This window comes from Montipora foliosa, chromosome 12 (genome assembly GCF_036669935.1).
Source record: "Montipora foliosa isolate CH-2021 chromosome 12, ASM3666993v2, whole genome shotgun sequence".
In the NCBI taxonomy this organism is placed as follows: domain Eukaryota; kingdom Metazoa; phylum Cnidaria; class Anthozoa; order Scleractinia; family Acroporidae; genus Montipora; species Montipora foliosa.
This window is the reverse complement of record NC_090880.1, coordinates 31017749-31036257: the sequence shown is the minus strand read 5'-3', so window position 1 is coordinate 31036257 and position 18509 is coordinate 31017749. Positions and strand designations below refer to the sequence as shown.

At 39.6% G+C, this 18509-nt stretch overlaps 3 protein-coding genes across 3 annotated transcripts in view; 1 reads left to right on the top strand and 2 right to left on the bottom strand.

Moving 5' to 3' along the window:
- Positions 1–2788: 2788 nt before the first annotated feature.
- On the top strand, positions 2789–4823 carry LOC137979593 (uncharacterized). The gene has a single exon (XM_068826883.1). It carries the CDS (start codon positions 2867–2869, stop codon positions 4586–4588), a length of 1722 nt encoding a protein of 573 aa, XP_068682984.1. The 5' UTR covers positions 2789–2866; the 3' UTR covers positions 4589–4823.
- A 2747-nt stretch (positions 4824–7570) lies between these two features.
- Positions 7571–12477, bottom strand: LOC137979216 (potassium voltage-gated channel subfamily A member 1-like). Its single transcript, XM_068826419.1, has one exon. It carries the CDS (start codon positions 11243–11245, stop codon positions 9953–9955), a length of 1293 nt encoding a protein of 430 aa, XP_068682520.1. The 5' UTR covers positions 11246–12477; the 3' UTR covers positions 7571–9952.
- Positions 12478–12610: 133 nt separating this feature from the next.
- Positions 12611–18509, bottom strand: part of LOC137979217 (transmembrane protein 26-like) — a 7367-nt gene continuing 1468 nt past the window's right edge. Inside the window, exons 2-5 of the mRNA XM_068826421.1 lie at positions 16898–17048; positions 16106–16271; positions 15692–15846; positions 12611–14897 (exon numbers count right to left, since the gene is read on the bottom strand). Of these exons, the coding sequence (XP_068682522.1) occupies positions 14346–14897; positions 15692–15846; positions 16106–16271; positions 16898–17048 (1024 nt within the window). The 3' untranslated portion in view covers positions 12611–14345. The remainder of the gene's footprint in view (positions 14898–15691; positions 15847–16105; positions 16272–16897; positions 17049–18509) is intronic.

Genomic DNA, 18509 nt, shown 5'->3' with positions numbered 1-18509 from the left:
CACGAAGCCGACACAAAGCGCGGGAAAATATGCGCGCGCGAGCCCCGATAGGTTTTGGTTTCACTTCTGATTGGTTGAAAAAATGGCGCGAGAACTTTGAACCAATCACTAGTGAAGTAATTATAAACCAAAGTAATTCACCAATTACTTTCGACACTCAATTGAAAACCACTCTAATGAAACTAGAGTGATTTTCAATTGAGTGTCGAAAGTAATTAGCGAATTACTTTGGTTTTGCATTACTTCACTCGATGATTGGTTCTAAGTTCTCGCGCCACTTTTTCCACCAATCAGAAGTGAAACCAAAACCAATCGTGGCTCGCGCGTGCATATTTTCCCGCCCTTTGTGTTGGCTACGTGTAATTACTTCGAGTTTTGATTGGTTTACTGGATTGTCTCCGACCCTTTTGATTGGCCAAAGTAATTACTTTGGTTTTGGTTTTTCGACACTCATTTGAAAACCGCTCTAAACAAAAGTAAGTACAACGAGTTAGAGCGGTTTTCAATTGAGTGTCGAAAGTAATTAGCGAATTGCTTTGGTTTATGATTACTTCACTCAGTGATTGGTTCAAAGTTCCCGCGCCACTTTCTCAACCAATCAGAAGTGAAACCAAAACCAATCGTGGCTCGCGTGTGCACATTTTCCCGCGTTTTGTGTTGGCTACGTGTAATTACTTCGAGTTTTGATTGGTTTAACGGATTGTCTCCGTCATTTTTGATTGGCCAAAGTAATTACTTTGGTCTTGGTTTTACGACACTCGATTGAAACTCGCTCTAACGCATGATAAAAACTAAAAAAGATATGATTTTATATTGTTCCTGAAATTAGTTACGCTGGGCGCAATTCTAAGTTTATCAGTTAAGATATTCCAGTATTTAGTAGCAGTGATTGTAAATGAGTTTTTGCCATAGTTTGTGGTGTTAACACGAGGTTGGTACAACTTATTTATACCTCTAAGTCCTTGGGTATTACGTCTCGAAATAAGTAAAGATGTGATATACGCAGGTGTTAAAGCATGAAGTGCTATATAGACCATTATAAGCTTCTTATTTGTAAAGTTGTTATATTCGGATTGTTGAGCAGAGTTTCGTATATGTTGTTATTATCTTTTGTAATAAAAACTAACGATAAAAAATCACGACGTTTCGACCCCTCGGAGGTCATTTTCAAGTGAGAATAAAAGTTTTAAGAATTAGCATAAATATGTAAAAACTAGATAAAAATGCGGCGAACGCCGAAATGTGATAAAAATATGTACAAAAGTGTAAAAAGTGCTAAAAATATATGGAGTAATGAGCGGTAGCTAGAGAAAAACAATAGACAAAAAATAATTAATTACAAGAACTGTTCTAAACAAATAATTTGGCGCGGATAGAGTCACACTGTTTGTTTAGCGATGGTTTCAGTTCTTTTATAAAAAGCATTTCAAAAACAAGACAATCAAACTTGTTCTGGCACTTTCTCAGGATTCTAAAACTCTTTGCGATGTTGTTAGGTTCCAATGCATGTTTCTCTCTCAGATGGTCGCCGATGGTTGCCCCTTTGTGCTCTTCAATGCGCTGGTGAAGGTGCCGGCAGGTATATCCGACATAACCTGCGTCGCACAGGTCACACTTGAATTGGTACACAACGCACTGTTGGCTTACAAGGGGTGGCTTCTCTTCACGGACCCGGATCTCTTCTTTGATCTTTTTGCTCGTGTAGACAGGGGTAATATCCGCACTGATCTTACGGCTTAGGTCGGCAAGTTGTCTCCGTACGGCGTTCGCAGATTTTTGGTCCTTGAAGGGCAACACGACTCTGATTGGGTCCCCACGCTTCTCATCAACGTGGGTGCGTGATTCCTCGGAAACTTTTGAATCAACGAAAAGGCGGATGGTGGACTGCACATGATCTTCAGGATAACACAGACGGGAAAAGATCTCTTTGAGGCGTTCACATTCCTCGTGAAAGGCCTTCCATGTAGACGAGAGCTTAAACGCACGGTTAAGCATGGTATTTATCATTACTCCATATATTTTTACACTTTTGTACATATTTTTATCACATTTCGGCGTTCGCCGCATTTTTATGTAGTTTTTACATATTTATGCTAATTCTTAAAACTTTTATTCTCACTTGAAAATGACCTCCGAGGGGTCGAAACGTCGTGATTTTTTATCGTTAGTTTTTATTACAAAATCTATATCTAAAAGACTTCTGATTAAGATTTTGAAACGCGATAACCAGCTCCACTTGTTCAGGAGACTTGAGCAGTGCAGCATAAAACAAGTAAACCTTGAGACCGCAGTTGAATTTTTAAAACTATGTCAAAACTTTGACCTGACACCTACATTTGCGAGAGTTGACAAGACTAAATCTGAGAAATGGAGTCGATCATCAGCAGCGTTTGAGCAGAATGTCGTCAGTGAAGAGCTTCGCCAGAAAACCAAGCAACTACCAGAGCTAAGAAGAGAAATCAGAGAAGTTTACCGAGAAATCCAAGAAGAATGCTCGCCTCTTCGCTTCATCTGCATTCTCAAAACGATTGTCTTCCTTCGCAATGAGCAGTATCAACAACAGATGAGCGTTCACACTAAAAAGATCGCACGACTTCTGAACGCCGACACGAACATTGATGAGCACATTAAGAACATATCTTCGTACAGGCTATCCTTCTTCCAAAAGTTGGTGTTGTGTAGAGGGTTAAACTTTGCACTGCCACAACGAATATCATCAAGAGAAATCCATGCAACGTTTGAGAAGGCTTACTGGAAACTAGAACCGAAACTCGAAGACAGCAACGAGAGAGAACTAGCAGCTGCAACACTGCGATCTATTGCACTCAATTACAGCGAACGTAAAGGTCCAACACCACCGAAAGCAATGCTGAGAGCAATAAGTCAACTTAAGAAGAGGGATGACATTGTTATCACAAAGCCGGATAAAGGCTCAGGCGTGGTTATAATGGATAAATCTGACTATGTACGTCTGTTGAAAGAATCATCCATTAATGACGAAGAAAAATTTGCACCAGTAAGCCTTGAGAGACCAAGAACACGAGGTAGACCTCCGAAATTTTACCATCCATTACTCCAAAAGGAGAAGGAGTTGACGTCGACTGTACAAAAGATCCTACCCAAAAACATCGCCGACTCAGTAGTCCAAAAGGGTTCCAGGCTCGCACATCTGTACGGTCTTCCTAAAACCCACAAGAAGAAGTTAGCCATGCGTCCCATCTTATCTGCCACAGGAACATACAATTATAAACTTGCCAAGTGGCTGGACGAAAAGCTAACGCCCTTGTCCGTCAACGACCATACCGTCGGTGACATTTTTGTTTTTGCTGACGAACTCCGTGAAATGAAAATCAAAGAGCATGATGTTTTGGTGTCGTATGATGTGTCATCACTCTTTACTAATGTTCCTGTGGACGAAACCATTGAGAGTATTGCAGAGAGAGCCTTTGAGAACGACTGGTTCAACAAAGAACACGATCTTAATATCACGAAGCAGGCCCTGATAGAACTGTTAAGAATCGCCACCAAAAATCAGCTTTTCCAGTTTGAAGGAAACTTGTACGAACAAGTGGACGGTGTGGCAATGGGCTCGCCGCTGGGGCCTCTCATGGCAAACGCCTTCATGTGTAACATCGAGAAACAGCTGGAAACAGAAAACAAGATGCCCGCCTTTTACAAGCGCTATGTTGATGACACCCTTAGCGCAATGCCTGATGTTGAAGCAGCTATAGATTTCTTAACGACACTAAACAACAGTCACCCTTCTATTGATTTCACAATGGAGCTCGAAGAAAATGGCAGACTACCCTTTCTTGGAATGAACGTAATCAGGAATGGATGCTACCTGAACACAACGGTGTACCGAAAACCAACTGACACCGGACTGTTGTTACATTATCACAGCCACGTTGACGCGAGATATAAACGGTCACTGATAAATACCATGCTTAACCGTGCGTTTAAGCTCTCGTCTACATGGAAGGCCTTTCACGAGGAATGTGAACGCCTCAAAGAGATCTTTTCCCGTCTGTGTTATCCTGAAGATCATGTGCAGTCCACCATCCGCCTTTTCGTTGATTCAAAAGTTTCCGAGGAATCACGCACCCACGTTGATGAGAAGCGTGGGGACCCAATCAGAGTCGTGTTGCCCTTCAAGGACCAAAAATCTGCGAACGCCGTACGGAGACAACTTGCCGACCTAAGCCGTAAGATCAGTGCGGATATTACCCCTGTCTACACGAGCAAAAAGATCAAAGAAGAGATCCGGGTCCGTGAAGAGAAGCCACCCCTTGTAAGCCAACAGTGCGTTGTGTACCAATTCAAGTGTGACCTGTGCGACGCAGGTTATGTCGGATATACCTGCCGGCACCTTCACCAGCGCATTGAAGAGCACAAAGGGGCAACCATCGGCGACCATCTGAGAGAGAAACATGCATTGGAACCTAACAACATCGCAAAGAGTTTTAGAATCCTGAGAAAGTGCCAGAACAAGTTTGATTGTCTTGTTTTTGAAATGCTTTTTATAAAAGAACTGAAACCATCGCTAAACAAACAGTGTGACTCTATCCGCGCCAAATTATTTGTTTAGAACAGTTCTTGTAATTAATTATTTTTTGTCTATTGTTTTTCTCTAGCTACCGCTCATTACTCCATATATTTTTAGCACTTTTTACACTTTTGTACATATTTTTATCACATTTCGGCGTTCGCCGCATTTTTATCTAGTTTTTACATATTTATGCTAATTCTTAAAACTTTTATTCTCACTTGAAAATGACCTCCGAGGGGTCGAAACGTCGTGATTTTTTATCGTTAGTTTTTATTACAAAATCTATATCTAAAAGACTTCTGATTAAGTTGTTATTATCATCAGAAATAAGACATAAAGCCTGCTTGTTTAGCAATTCTAACCTTCGCGCGTTTCCGGCTCCGCAAAAGTGCCATACACTACTACAATTTAGAAAATATGGCAAGATGAGAGCTTTATACAACCTAGTTTTAGTATTACTGGATACAATATTTCTGAAACGCTTCATAACCTTAAGCTGATTGTTAACACGATCAAAGATGTCGGAAACATGTTTACTAAAGGTTAATTTGCTGTCTAAGTTAAGCCCTAATAAGTTAATTTGATCGTTTTTCTTCATTTCAGTATCACCGACTTTAAAACTATATGTGCGGTTAGTTTCTCCAAGAATCATTTCTTGAAATTTCTCAGGATTATCTCTCAATCCGTTTATCTTACACCAGTGAACTGCGTTGTCAAGTTCATTTTGCACCGTAAGGTGGAGTGCTGCCGGATCCTCGTGTGAGTCAGTCATAGATTTGCTGATCGACCGTCAAAAATGGCATCGCTTGTTTACGAAAGGGAAATTAGCGGAGCTGCCATGTTCATGCACCACCGTTGTGCAGTGCGCCAATCAGTAATGGCGGCCAGAAATCAACACGAACGTCTGCAATTCACTTAGCGATGAAAGTGCTTACTTTTCACTCATGAGATAAAATACATGAACTTGATACGCTCCGACATGAAACGCTCACACTGCTGAGATTGATAGGCATAGACATTTTTTTTCAACCAAACAACTTTGTAGCATTGGAAATTCAAAATGCTCATATGCTGTATTTTCGAGACGAAAGACGTCATGGAAGTGGACACTTGAAAAAAGATTTATTTCTAGGTCATCTTCAAGCTCCTATAGATAAAAATTTAAAACAACCTGCGATTTTGATTTTAGAATTTGATGACGTCACTATGAATACCATATATAGCCAAAAATTGGCTATTTGAACCTTACTACGGTGCCTGCTCAATACTCGTGCTAACACGAATGCACCAATTGCAACTCAGAGTCGCTTTTCGTGTTCTTCACGAATACCAATGAGAAGACACTTTATTTCAGGGTTCTATCCCTCAGTCATGCCTTAGTGTAAACCTTGGTTGAAAATCACATTCATGGTTTCTTTCATATGATATACACTGGAGCCGTAGAGCTTGTAAAGTTTGCAAATGTGCGTTTGCTGAAAGTGGTACAAATACCGAATAGTAAAAGCAATTCAAACACTACAGAAACAAAGCCATCTCCTTCAATAACCGCCTAAAAGCTGTTTGAGAGTTTTTCTTACAATGTTCCGACTGCCAGAGATGTAATCTTCATAAAAGGTTTTTCTTTAATGTTTTTATTATTTGCTTGTTTGAACTAAAAGCTGCCTGGTTCTGAAAATAGATTCTTTCAAACAATTTTGGCGAATTGTGTATTCCACTGTCAGAAGAGGTTGTTCGAAAGTCCTGACTGATATTCGTTTTAACAATCTTGACAAAAACTAGACTATTGCATATATACGATGCATGCGAAACATCTTCTCCGAGATACCCAGTGGAGCGTGAGTCAAGCTTTATCTCGTTATTGAGTCGTTTTTAGAAGCAAAAGAAGACGCAATCTTCCTACATCTGTTGACCATTTCGCCTACTATGGCAGAAAACCCGTGGGAAGGAGGTTAGAAGACTATCTGAAACTACCTGTAGCTACGGAAGCCCAGCTCCTTAAACCGACATGTAGCTGCCTCTCTAACTCCCCCTCGGGATTATTCTCCGACGAATCACAATACAGTGTATCCATCCGAAGGAGGAAAGCGTTGGAGGTTTCGTTGTTTGCGGTCTCGGTCGTTTCGCAGACAAAAGCTTCGGTTTTTCGGTGTAGGTATCTTTTGTGGTTTGCGGTCTTCCTCTTCCTCAGTGTACGACAGTAATAAGTACAAGAATGACTCCATACCCAGTAGCCCACAATTCCAATAGTAGTTCTATGTAACGGCATTTTCACAGATCAAGCTATTTTTAGACGAGTTCTTAAATATGAGTTTGGCTTGCATAAGTAAAGGTAGGTAAAGTCTGCTTACGAGTCAAGTTGTCCATTAGGCCGGAGCTTGTCCCAGTTTCTGTAGCATGAAGCAACTAGGAGTATATCTACTCCCCACTGGATCGCTTGCTATTCCAACGCAGGGCTTCCCCCAGCATTAAATTCACCGGTACCCACTTAAAACACCTGGGTGGAGAGAGGCACCGTAAGAGTAAAGTGTGAAAAAGACAACTAACGCCCGAACCCGGACCACTCGATCCGTAGTGGAGCGCACTAACCATGAGGTCACCGCGCTTCCCACGAAAGGAAAGGAAAGGAAAGCAACTTTATTTTTAAGTGTCTAGTCGTTCTAGCGCTGGAGCACTAATTGGGAGCACTGTAAACTGAAATTAACAATTAACGCAAATCAAGTCAAATGTTGGTTTGCACAAGCGACCATTATCAATTACACGGGTAATAATTTCTCATGCCAGCTGCAGACTTGTGATAAGTTGGAAAGGCCTGATTTGGATTCGCGGGAAAATCAATCTAAAAATAACTTGGTCTACAATGAAGTTGTATACGCTCCTTGTCATGGGCTCATGAACTCGAGGATCCATAAAGTTGCGATTTCGGCAAATAACTCCGAAACAATTTGCCAAGCAAACACGTAAGAAGTTAAAGAGAATTCTACTTCAGATTATTCGTCTTTTGTATCATTTTATTTTCTTGGCTTTTTTGTGTGAATGCTTTAAGTGGTATAGTCTCACAGGTACCATATAGGTAAGGAGCAAAATTCCTTTTTTGGAATATTTTATAGAGGGTATTACATGGCCGCTTGGGGATACGAATTTTATCTTCGAGAGTGAGATACCAGCACGAGATATAGATATTGATTATACAATTATTGATGAAATGTCCAGATTTAAGGTGATTCCTCAGTATCGTACTGCGCATATGATGTATCGATATTTATAAATTGGATCAAATTTGCAACATCGTAAATATGGCGTAAGTCGATCATACACGCTGAAACAGTTCTCAAGTTGTGAATGACCCATAATTCTTTGCGAATAAGAGCGCGCATTCCGAGAGATGGCGAATTTTGTTGTTTTGATCTACAATAATCGAGATAGACAGGTACGATGGTGGTTTACTCTTAAACGAGCACGGTGACCTATATTTTTTATTCCATAATTTTGGTGTACAAATTATCCCCTTTGTCACAAAAAAATAAATAAATGAAAAAAATTTATTGCAAGGAAAAAAGATATAGCTAAAAACGTACACAAAGCCCCTTACCAAAGGATGTAAATTATGATATTGAAAACATGCAACGACTCGAGAAACGTTTTGAGTCGCCATCGTTTTAAGTTGAATGATTTTTCCCTAAACTCTTTAAGACAGTGTGTTCCATATGCCCTAGACTTTCTACCTATCAGGTGTTTTCAAGTGTTACTTTAAAAACCCTCTCGTTTAGCTACCGCAAAATGTACCCGGAGTAGATGAAATAAAGCGCGTGATTAGTATCAGTACAGGCATCAATAGGGTGAGATTGGCCCATTGTATCTCTTAAGCAAGCACCGTGACATATCTTTTTTATTGTAGTTCTCAAAACAGGGATTAGTAGGGAACATTCAGGGAAGGTTTCAAGAAAATCGTTCGACATTTTTTTTTCTGAGGAATCACCTTAAAACAATTTGTTTTGCTCATTTTCGAAATGATGAAAACGCGGTCACCAACCGCTAAAACACTCATGTTGTGTAACATGAAACAATATATGAAAGTTATGAAAAACGAATCATAATAATGTAAAATTTTGTAATAAAAATGTTAATGTGGTAGGGAAGAATTATACTAAAGCACAAAAGTATCTTACAATGAAGAGCAAGCTCGCGTTTTATTGGCTAATAGTGTTCGTTTTTAGTAAAAGGAAATATCCTAGTATTTAATCAGTATCTATATAATAAACAAAAATATATTGCTCCCACCAAACACCTGTTCTTTTACGATCTGATTAAAGGGCATGATCAAATTTCTTTTATTTGAGTTTTGGGTCAAAACATTGCGAGACCGTATTCAGAGAATTTCCCCGGCTTTTAGAATCAACCAGACTGACAGGATGTTCAGACTTCCCGCTGTGTGTACCTCAAGAAAAAGTGAAATCGAAACTTAGGGCAACTAGACAAGAAATTATAGTTATTCGGTGACGTTCAATTTTAAACAAGATGTTTATGGTTACAGGACATGAGAATTTTTTAGATTTCCGTGACATATGATCTGTTTCTTTCCATCGATTTGTTAGAAACTAAAACCATCTCACTTTACCATCTCACGGAAACAGTTATTGTGATGCTAAATACCCTCAGGCTAACAAAAGTTTTAATCGATACATAGTTATTGCTGTAAAAAGGAAGACACGAATCTCAGCCAGCCAGTATCGCAATTTTCATAAACCATATTTTTTTAAAAAAAAAAACACTAAAAATGAACTGTTCTGTCGGTCTTCAAAAGCCTGCTTACTTTTGTGAATTTTAGTTTACATGTATTGTTGCACTTCTAAGATAGAAGGTCAAAGTAAATTATGGACGAAAACACGAACAGTCTTCTCGCAGCCTCAAAGAAGGCTGGGTCTACTTTAGGTAAACTGATTGTCTTATTCCGTTGTCGACAATGATGCCTTGTCCATCCTTGTTTTGTTTTGTTTTTTTAAATAAAGTCGAGCGACAAGTGACATGCAAATCATTTCGATGCGTAAATAGTTAGTGAAATTAATTTTCTTCCATTGAATATATTACTCAATATTCATTACTAAAGAGCTGAAGGTCAATTAAAGATTATCCAAAAGTGAGAAAAATCAGTTTAACAGTATGTTCGTCGAGCAACTCAACTTTCTTATACTCTTTCAACTTCATACAAAACGTTTTTGTGCGAAAAGTTTGAGACTGAAAAATTAAAAGAAACCTAGTTAACATTCTCAATCGATTTCCCACCTTTGTTTAATTCTGATCGGCGGACGTGTTAAAGACACCTTTTTGGTGTTTTATGTGAAATGTAGCGGTCTTCGTTCTGTTTGAATTTCCCATTTTATTCCTCTAGTTCTGCATCCTTTCGGCTCAAAATTTGTAACTTGACAATTTTTTCCTTTTTTTCTTTTCGTAAAAGAAGCGGAACTTCGTGACAATAACAGGGCTTGGAAGAGCTATTACAAGCACACCTGCTAAAGTGCAAATGGCTCCTAACAGCTTTCCCAGGGTTGTACTAGGTACCATATCACCATAACCCACATTCGTAAGCGAGATAATCACGAACCAAGCAGAAGCTGGAATACTCGAGAACTCGTCTTTCTGATCTTCGTGCTCGACGTAAAACGTCCAGCCAGAAAAGATCGCTGTGGTTATTAGAATAAAAAACATGATCATGATTAGTTCGCGCCATGTTGCTCTAACTGTTTTGGTGAGGACTTTCAGCTCGTCTAGATGTCGAAATAGCTTGAACAATCGCGAGACGCGCAAAACTCTGATGGCTTCAATTTTGTCGAAAGTTTTCTCATCGTCCAAGATGAGGTGGCAGTAATATGGTATGAGTGAAGCAAAATCAATTAAGTTTAAGACATCGAGCACAAACTTCAACTTGTCTGGACAGGAGAAAATCCGCAAGCCATATTCTAACGTAAACCACGATATACAAACCGTTTCTAAAAGATCGTAAACTTTCCCGTTCTCTTCCTTATCTTGTCTCACCGTTTCCGCGCATAAAACGACGATTGAGAGAGAGATAAAAGTGACCGAAATAATCGCAACAAATCGAGAAATTTTTGACAACGCTGGATATTCAAACCACAGCCATATCTTTGCTAAGAAAAAGTTTGTTGGTAGCGTAACTTCTTCATCGTCGTCATCTTCAACAGCTCCCTCGTCTCTCTTAAATTCGTTTAAAGTTTCCTCTCCAATCTCAAAAAACTTCAGTTCATCGCAGAAATCTTGCAATCCGATATTATCCGGTCGCGTGAGTAATCCATTAGATTGGTAATAAAACAGAATGGCATCGAATGCGTTGCGGTTGCGATTAAAAAAATATTCGTGTCGCTCTTGATCATAGTATTTCGTTCTCTTGGCGGGACTTCCAAGGAGAGTATTTGGAAATCGCGCCAGTGTCGAATACAGAGTTTCATACATTTTCCCGCTTATGTTGATTTTCACTCGCGCTTTACTGGATATGAGATTTTTTTCTAAAGCACTCGATGTTTCTTTAGAACCTAAGGCAACTTCTGGACAGCTTGCTCGCCGGTTGTAGTTTTTCGTATACAGTCTCGGTCCTGTTTTGAATTCAACTGTAGCTCTCAATGCGGATTTCATGTCGGCTCTAACTTCAAGAGCTGAAGGTTGTCTGTTTATATATTGCAGCATATCAACAGAGCAGGCCCAAGATATCTCCGAAACCGCAGCTTATCTTGCCATACTGAGCATCAGTGCTTTGTGTGTGGAGCTTGCGGGACACTGAAGGGAGGAAATTCTTTGACTGTGAAGCCACCAACTGCGTCAATCGCGTTTATAATGACTCATATACAACTTTCTTTGACGGCTGTTGCATTATTAATTTTCTTGTTTGCACCATGAATAAATTGCCCACAAAGATGCTTAATTAATATTTCACGAAAGAACTAACCCTCGACAGCTCTACAGAGCTCAAGTTGGGAAGCCTACAAAATGCCCGATTATGTGATTGTTACAGTTTTGGCCGAGAAACAATCACGTTTCATTAAGATCAACCTGTTTGCGGTGAAACGAGTATATCGACCTTACGGTTTTGAAAGTTGATGCTCATCTGTTAGACAAAGAGGAAAATTAAAACCCTAATCAATGTGCAAATTTTAGGACTAAGCATACTGTGTAATTTGATCTATGCAAGCTGTAAGAAAAATTGTAATTTAAGTTCTTGTGATGTGATTCTGTGCACATAATTTACAAAATGTGCTGTAACTTTGGACCAAATAGTTTGAAAAAAACTTTGTAGTAGTCATTTTAATAAAGCTGCATTACATATCGATCGGCATTCCTTTAATGAGACTCCTTATGTTGGCATGAGAATCGTTTGCGGGGGCTGCGAAAGCAGGAACTCTAATATATTCCAGTTATTGTCTATTCAGCAAATTAGAAGCAAATGGAAGACATAAGGTACGAAAAATTTACGACACAGGCAAGTTTTTCGGCATTATATCTGAAATCTGAATTACGCAGACTCGGATTCGCGTTCAGATTAGCCCACCTACCCAAAGAAACAAAAATATTTAGTCCTAAGCCAGAGGATTGAATCACGTATTAACCACTCTCTCCATCATTTCCACACCATGGCCATTTGTGAAAGGATATCGAGAGTTGAAGAGGAAAACTTTAAGGGTTTTTTATTCTCCTGAACGGATCCAACAAACTCAACACACTTCACTGACAGACTCTCATATGCACAAGGTCAAATTTACTTCTCGCTAGAACTGTCAATGTTGACGTGTGTGATGTCACGCAATACTAACGTCACTCACCACACAGTTAATTCTGACGTCATCATAAATTGCCATCTTCAGTTGTTCACGATTTATAAGTGAGCGCATGCAGACTCGAACTTTCATTTTCACAAGAAAAAGAAAAACTTGCCAATCCTCCACGGTGTCTGACAAAACTGCTGGAGGACGAAACAAAAGGAGTTAGCCAATAACATATCTTCGTCCACCAAAATGGCGGTGAGGACGTAAGGTCAAAGATTAATAGATAACTGAATAAGTTGACCATAACCCATAATTTAATTGAAGTGCACTCTTAATCCTCCTTAAAAATAAATATATTTCACGATAAAAAAGTAAATTAATATATACATAATACGAATAAAAGCAACTACATACATCCTACATATTAATTGAGGCGCTAAGTCCGATTGTAGAACTTCAATCTTTTTCAAGTTTCTCAATACTTTGGATACACCTTATTCCAAAATGGCCACCATTTTAATTTTGTGGTTTGAATATCCAGCGTGGTCAAAAATTTCTCGATTTGTTGCGATTATTTCGGTCACTTTTATCTCTCTCTCAATCGTCGTTTAATATGCAAATTAGCCCTTGTTGTCTCGTTCAAGGTTAAATATGCTCTGGAATTTTTAGCTTAAGTTTTATTCAATCGTAGACGCGAGTTATAAATCTTTGCCAACCAAGTTGAAAGATAATGCAAGTTTCTTAAATTAGTTTTTAGCTCTCTTACATTCTGGTGACTAGTAGTTTAAGCATATTATAGTAGAGCGGTTTTCAATTGAGTGTCGAAAGTAATCAGCGAATTGCTTTCGTTTTGCATTACTTCACTCAGTGATTGGTCAAAGCTCTCGCGCCACATTTTCAACCAATCACATTAGGTGGAGACAAAACCAATCGTGGCTCGCACATTTTCCCGCGCTTTGTGTCGGCTACGTGAAATTACTTCGAGTTTTGATTGGTTTACTGGATTGTCTCCCCCCTTTTCGATTGGCCAAAGTAATTACTTTGGTTTTGGTTTTACGACACTCGATTGAAACTCGCTCTAGTATGTAATTTTAGGGATTTGTACTTTAATTTATCTAAGCGTCTTTTGTAAAGACACGACCCCATTAGCTTTGTAGCTTTAAACATTATCGTGTTTAAATAAAGGTATATCTATCTATCTATCTATCTATCTAAACAAAAGAACACTAAAACGACGGCCATTTTGGAATAAGGACTCACCAGTCTGTCTTAGAAATTAGGACAGAACGGACATAGTAAACCACGACAAAGCAAATTCATATTGCAAGCGCAAGGACCTTAGCACTGACTGGATATGATACTGCCTCCTCCTCAGGCGTTTCGAGAGACGAGCGCGAAGCGCGAGGAACCATGGAAAGCAGAAAGTTCCCTTCCTCCATCGCGCGCTCAATGGTTTTCAACGGAAAGACGTAACGCCCAGTCTCAATGGGCAAATAGGCACTGGTTCAAGTCAACGAAAATTTCCTTTCCAGCTCATATGAATATTTCACGCTTATTTCACACCAGTCCTTCTCCCATACGATGTTTCTTACTCTTTTGCTTTGTGCTTATTGTTTTGCTTATCTCACAAGTGGGGTTCAACCTTAATAGAGCATCAAAAGTAATTGGTTTGCATAATTACGCCTGTGCTCGATTACCAGCCGTTGTTTCGAGAAATGAGCCAGCGCTCACTCCCGGAGCCATGGCCGTCTCTTTTTGGGGAGGATACCCGAATTCGAGTGGGGGGGGGGGGGGGGAAATCGAGCCAAAACTACGCCTAGTAATTGGCTTAAACGTCTCGCTCCACATTCTCAGCCAATCTGATGTAAAAGCCAAACCATATGACTTGCTCATTTTCCCGCCCTTGGCTCAGGCTTCATGTATTTGCCTCGCGTTGTGATTAGTTCGCCGAAGGAATGATCTTTGTTTTCCCTTTACGGTATGCGCAATCAATTGAAAACAATTCTCTTGAAATTTAAAACTAAATTTTACGCCGATGCGTTCGTCATGGAGTAAAACTCTTCTTCGTCTTCTTCTTCGTCTTCTTCCACGTGTGACTCCATGACTAAAACCACTAATCTGTAAATAAGCAACGCTAATGCCATTGCGTTTTTTCCTGTAAAGAACAAGTGCAGGGTGGTCGCAACACCGTAAGCAATTATCAATACAAGTCGCACGATTAGAAACGGTCCATCTTGCATCAACATCAAAGTCAATATGGAGTACAAGTCTCCGTGAAGTTTTAGTTTCTGTCTTCGTTTTATGTGTTCTTCGAGCGCTTCTTCTTCGCGTTTTACTTCGCGTTGGACTTGCACAACTTCCAGAGCTGTATCGTGAATTGAGAATCTGGCTTGTCTCCCGCGAGACTTGTAAGCCTTGAGCTGTTTCAGTTGATCAACGGCAGCACGCAAGTCTGTGTTTTTCTCTATTTCAGCAAGGTCAGCTTTTTGCTTTTCGGCTTTTTGTACGATGAGTTTCTTGATGTACTTTGGAAGTTTAGTTTCTTGACTTTTCGTTTCTTCTACGACAACTCTATTCCCCTGCGTATGCAAAGAAAAAATGTACTTTAACAATTTTTCAACTGAAGATGAAAACCAAAATCCAATGAAAAGACGGACTACATTTTAGCACACCTCCGTCTAAGTCGTTTACGATGGCTAACACAAGTTTCAAAAACGTCCTTTTACTTGTTAAGCCTTCAAGACACAATGAAGCGAAGGAAAAAAAACAGTATTTACTAATGTGCGGCCTAATCACGAATGGCAAGCGACCAAATGATCACCGTTTGGAGCTTACGTAGTACATTTTGCCAAGGACATTCGTGTCCACCAGAACTTAATGCTTCCTAGCAGTAGTTTCTAGTTTAAAATTTCGCTTAAGGACCCTTAAGGACGGTGCTTACTATTGTTATTGCGCATACGTTCTGCGCATCTCCAGATACTCGTTTTTCCTATCGCCGATGCTTACTAATACAGGGATATTTTTGCGCGGTTTAAAAATATCCGGAAAAAGTAGATCTTAGTAAGTACTCTTGGTATTCAAAAAGAAAATCGGGGGTAACCATGCATTTTTGAGAGATAATTAAGTTTAAATTTGAGAAAGAACGCCATACATTGCTTTGTATTTTAAAGCTTTTTACAAATATTATTCATGAATTATCTTTGAAAAATGCGTGGTTACCCCCAATTTTCTTTTTTAATTTCAATAACACTTGTTAAGATCTACATTTCCTGCATAATCATACACCGGGGCACAATTCTAACCTCATAGGTCGTGGATGGACATGATTCCAAATCTTATGAAGGCATTCAACGACATTACAAGAAATCGTTACCTTTTCAAGTTCTTTGGAGTCTGGTATAGTATCTGCTGTGGCAGTGAAAACCAATGTGAACTGCAAGAACGACCACGTGTATGTAATCAGGACAGCTATGGCCACGCCCTCCTTACACCACAAAATAGGATTATTGTCGAAAACTTCAAAGAGTTCTGAAATTTAAAGTGGTTCTCAAGAATGAGATAGAGCACAACCAGGCCATCGAAATGGAAGGTTCTATGGCCAATCCCCAAGCGCAATAATGCAAGAAAAGGGAAATCACTTTAAAAGACTCTTGCCGTTTTTCGACATCGAAACGCCGGTTCCCAGGGTATCATAACGTCAGCGCTTTCTGGTGAGAGGGACTATATTGTACAGAAAACGGACCGCGACATCGACCGGAGAAATTATTATCTACTCATTTTAACTCACCCATAATGTCAGCGGCATTCGCCACGTAAACCAAGAGCAGGGAGGATAGCTGGTCACGTGTTAGTTCTCCTCTGGGTAAAAGCCACCGTCCCACAATGATTAGCAAGATGAGGCCCAATTTGGACCATTTCTGCGCCAGCTGTCCAGAATCGATACTAATAATTATCTGATAAACAGAAATAAAAAAAATTCATATTTTCAGGTGAATCCCGCATATCAATAGCGACTTTTACGGTAAACGTCAGAATTTTCGTTTCATGGAAGCTTAGCCTTTTTATAATATTAGTACAAAAAAGAAGCACATGTTATTGCGTGAGTCTGGACAAAAAGCCGAATTATATTGAATTTTAGAATTAAATCGTCCTAAAATCAATCGTCAATTGAGTGATCATTGGCTCGAAGGGTTCTAAGGTTGTAAGGTTCCAAACTTGAGCACAAATCTCAGAGCTACAATCTTTGACAAAATAACATGAATCAAATTAGTAGCCCCCCTCCTACCAAAATCAATGATGAATCCGCGCACAAGTTGAAGCCAGCAATTTTTTCATCATTGAAATCGAGAGGAGGGTTGGTCTTCATTTTCCATTTGAAATGCCCAAGGTTGTAGATCAGAATGCCTCAAACAAACATTTGGACACTAGGTGTAATAAAAGTGAGAAAATTGTATTTATTTTCTTCGCTTTAAACTAGGATTAGTAGATTTCCCATACAAACCCTATAAGTCGTCACATCAAATGAGGATTCAACATACGAGTTTGAAACGCCTGTGATTATTGAGTGATGACTACATACCAATCCACCGCCGACTTGATAATAATTGGTTTCCGCATCTATTTCACAATTATCAGCACCATCTTTGATTTTCTCATTCAGTATCCTTAACTCCGCGACCCAAATGGCCGGCAAAACTGTCACAATGTAGAAGAAACTTCCAGGCCAGAAGCTAGGATGTAAGCATATATAGTAAAAAAACACATTGAATAACCTATAAGGTACGACAAGAACGATCTGGTGCCACCTTTTAATCTGAGGCTACGTTCACACGGTAACGGACGAATTTTCTACCGGTTGAAAATTTGACCGTACATTTTGTTCGCACGGAACCGTGCAATATTTTTGCTCTGTTCACACGGAACTGACGAACTGGATTAAAGTTTAACCTTTGTCAGTGGCTTTACAATCTGTTCATGAGCAGAACGCGACTTTACGAAATCCAAAATGGCGTCAAGAAAGAGAAAGCCTAAGGATAGTAGCTGAGTTACCACTTATCCATGCAGCCACGCCTTTGCCGTGCAAAAATTTAGACGGTCAAGGTGTTCACAGCGCGCTGGGCAAATTTTTGACCGTACCGGCTAAAAATTCGTCCTCGATTTTGGAAATCAAATTTTTGAACGGCGAGGCGTCCAAATTTTCGTACGTTTAGCGTGGTTCCGTGTGAACGCAACCCCTAAATGGACGAATTTTCAACCGGTAGAAAATTCGTCCGGTACCGTGTGAACGTAGCCTGAATATGAATTATGCGCACGCTTTAAAAAAAAAACGAAAAAAAGAAAAACACACAAGCAAACAAAAAACAGAACATGGGATTGCTAGCTCAGTAGGAATTATTCTCTCTCACGAAATCCCACAATCATACATGACGACAACGTTATGCGAGTTCTGGTTCCAGCTTTTTGAAAGTCAGTCACCAGGATTAACCCACGAGCTAAGTATATTTATCAGGGGCACCCAACGTCAATTTTCGGAAAATATCTGTTCGGAAGACAATTTGAGATCTAGAATTTTCGGAACATTTGTTGTAAAATTTCTTGCTTGCCTGCCTGTCCTAGGATTTTTGAATATCTAAAAAATGGTATAATTGCCCATTTTTAACGGATTTTTACCCTAAAAAGGTCACCTAGAATTTTCGGGAGCCTTTTTTCTGGTTGAAATTTTCGAAAAGGTAAGTTTTGATCCCTATAATTTTCGGATCACTAGACTTTCAGCTAGGGAATCCGAACAGATGAAAAATTTTGAGGGGATAAAAATATGGCTATATCTACCGTTTAAAGACTAAAATACGTTTAACAATGCTATGTTTAAGTGGTTTTGAACTATATTCTCGTTGGGTGCCCCTGATTTATATTGCTCATCTCCTGGATATTTATTTTACGGTGGACAGCGCGATGTACTTTTTGATTTAAGTTTGATGCTCGGTTCAGGTATATCTCAAATCACTCTTGAATACCGCATTGGATAGCACAGGCAGCATTTACCCGAACGCGGTTTCATTTGTAACCGCATCGTTTTTAACCGCATCGTTTTCGATGCGGTTACACCTTCAGTTTACACGACACCGATCGAGACTGTTGCCGAAACCGTGTCGATTTGAAACCGCTAACAGAAGTGGAGCGTTTTCAAAACG

Coding starts and splice junctions, on each gene's coding strand:
- LOC137979593 (XM_068826883.1), top strand. CDS start 2,867: ATGCTGAGAGCAATAAGTCAACTTAAGAAGAGGGATGACATTGTTATC.
- LOC137979216 (XM_068826419.1), bottom strand. CDS start 11,245: ATGCTGCAATATATAAACAGACAACCTTCAGCTCTTGAAGTTAGAGCC.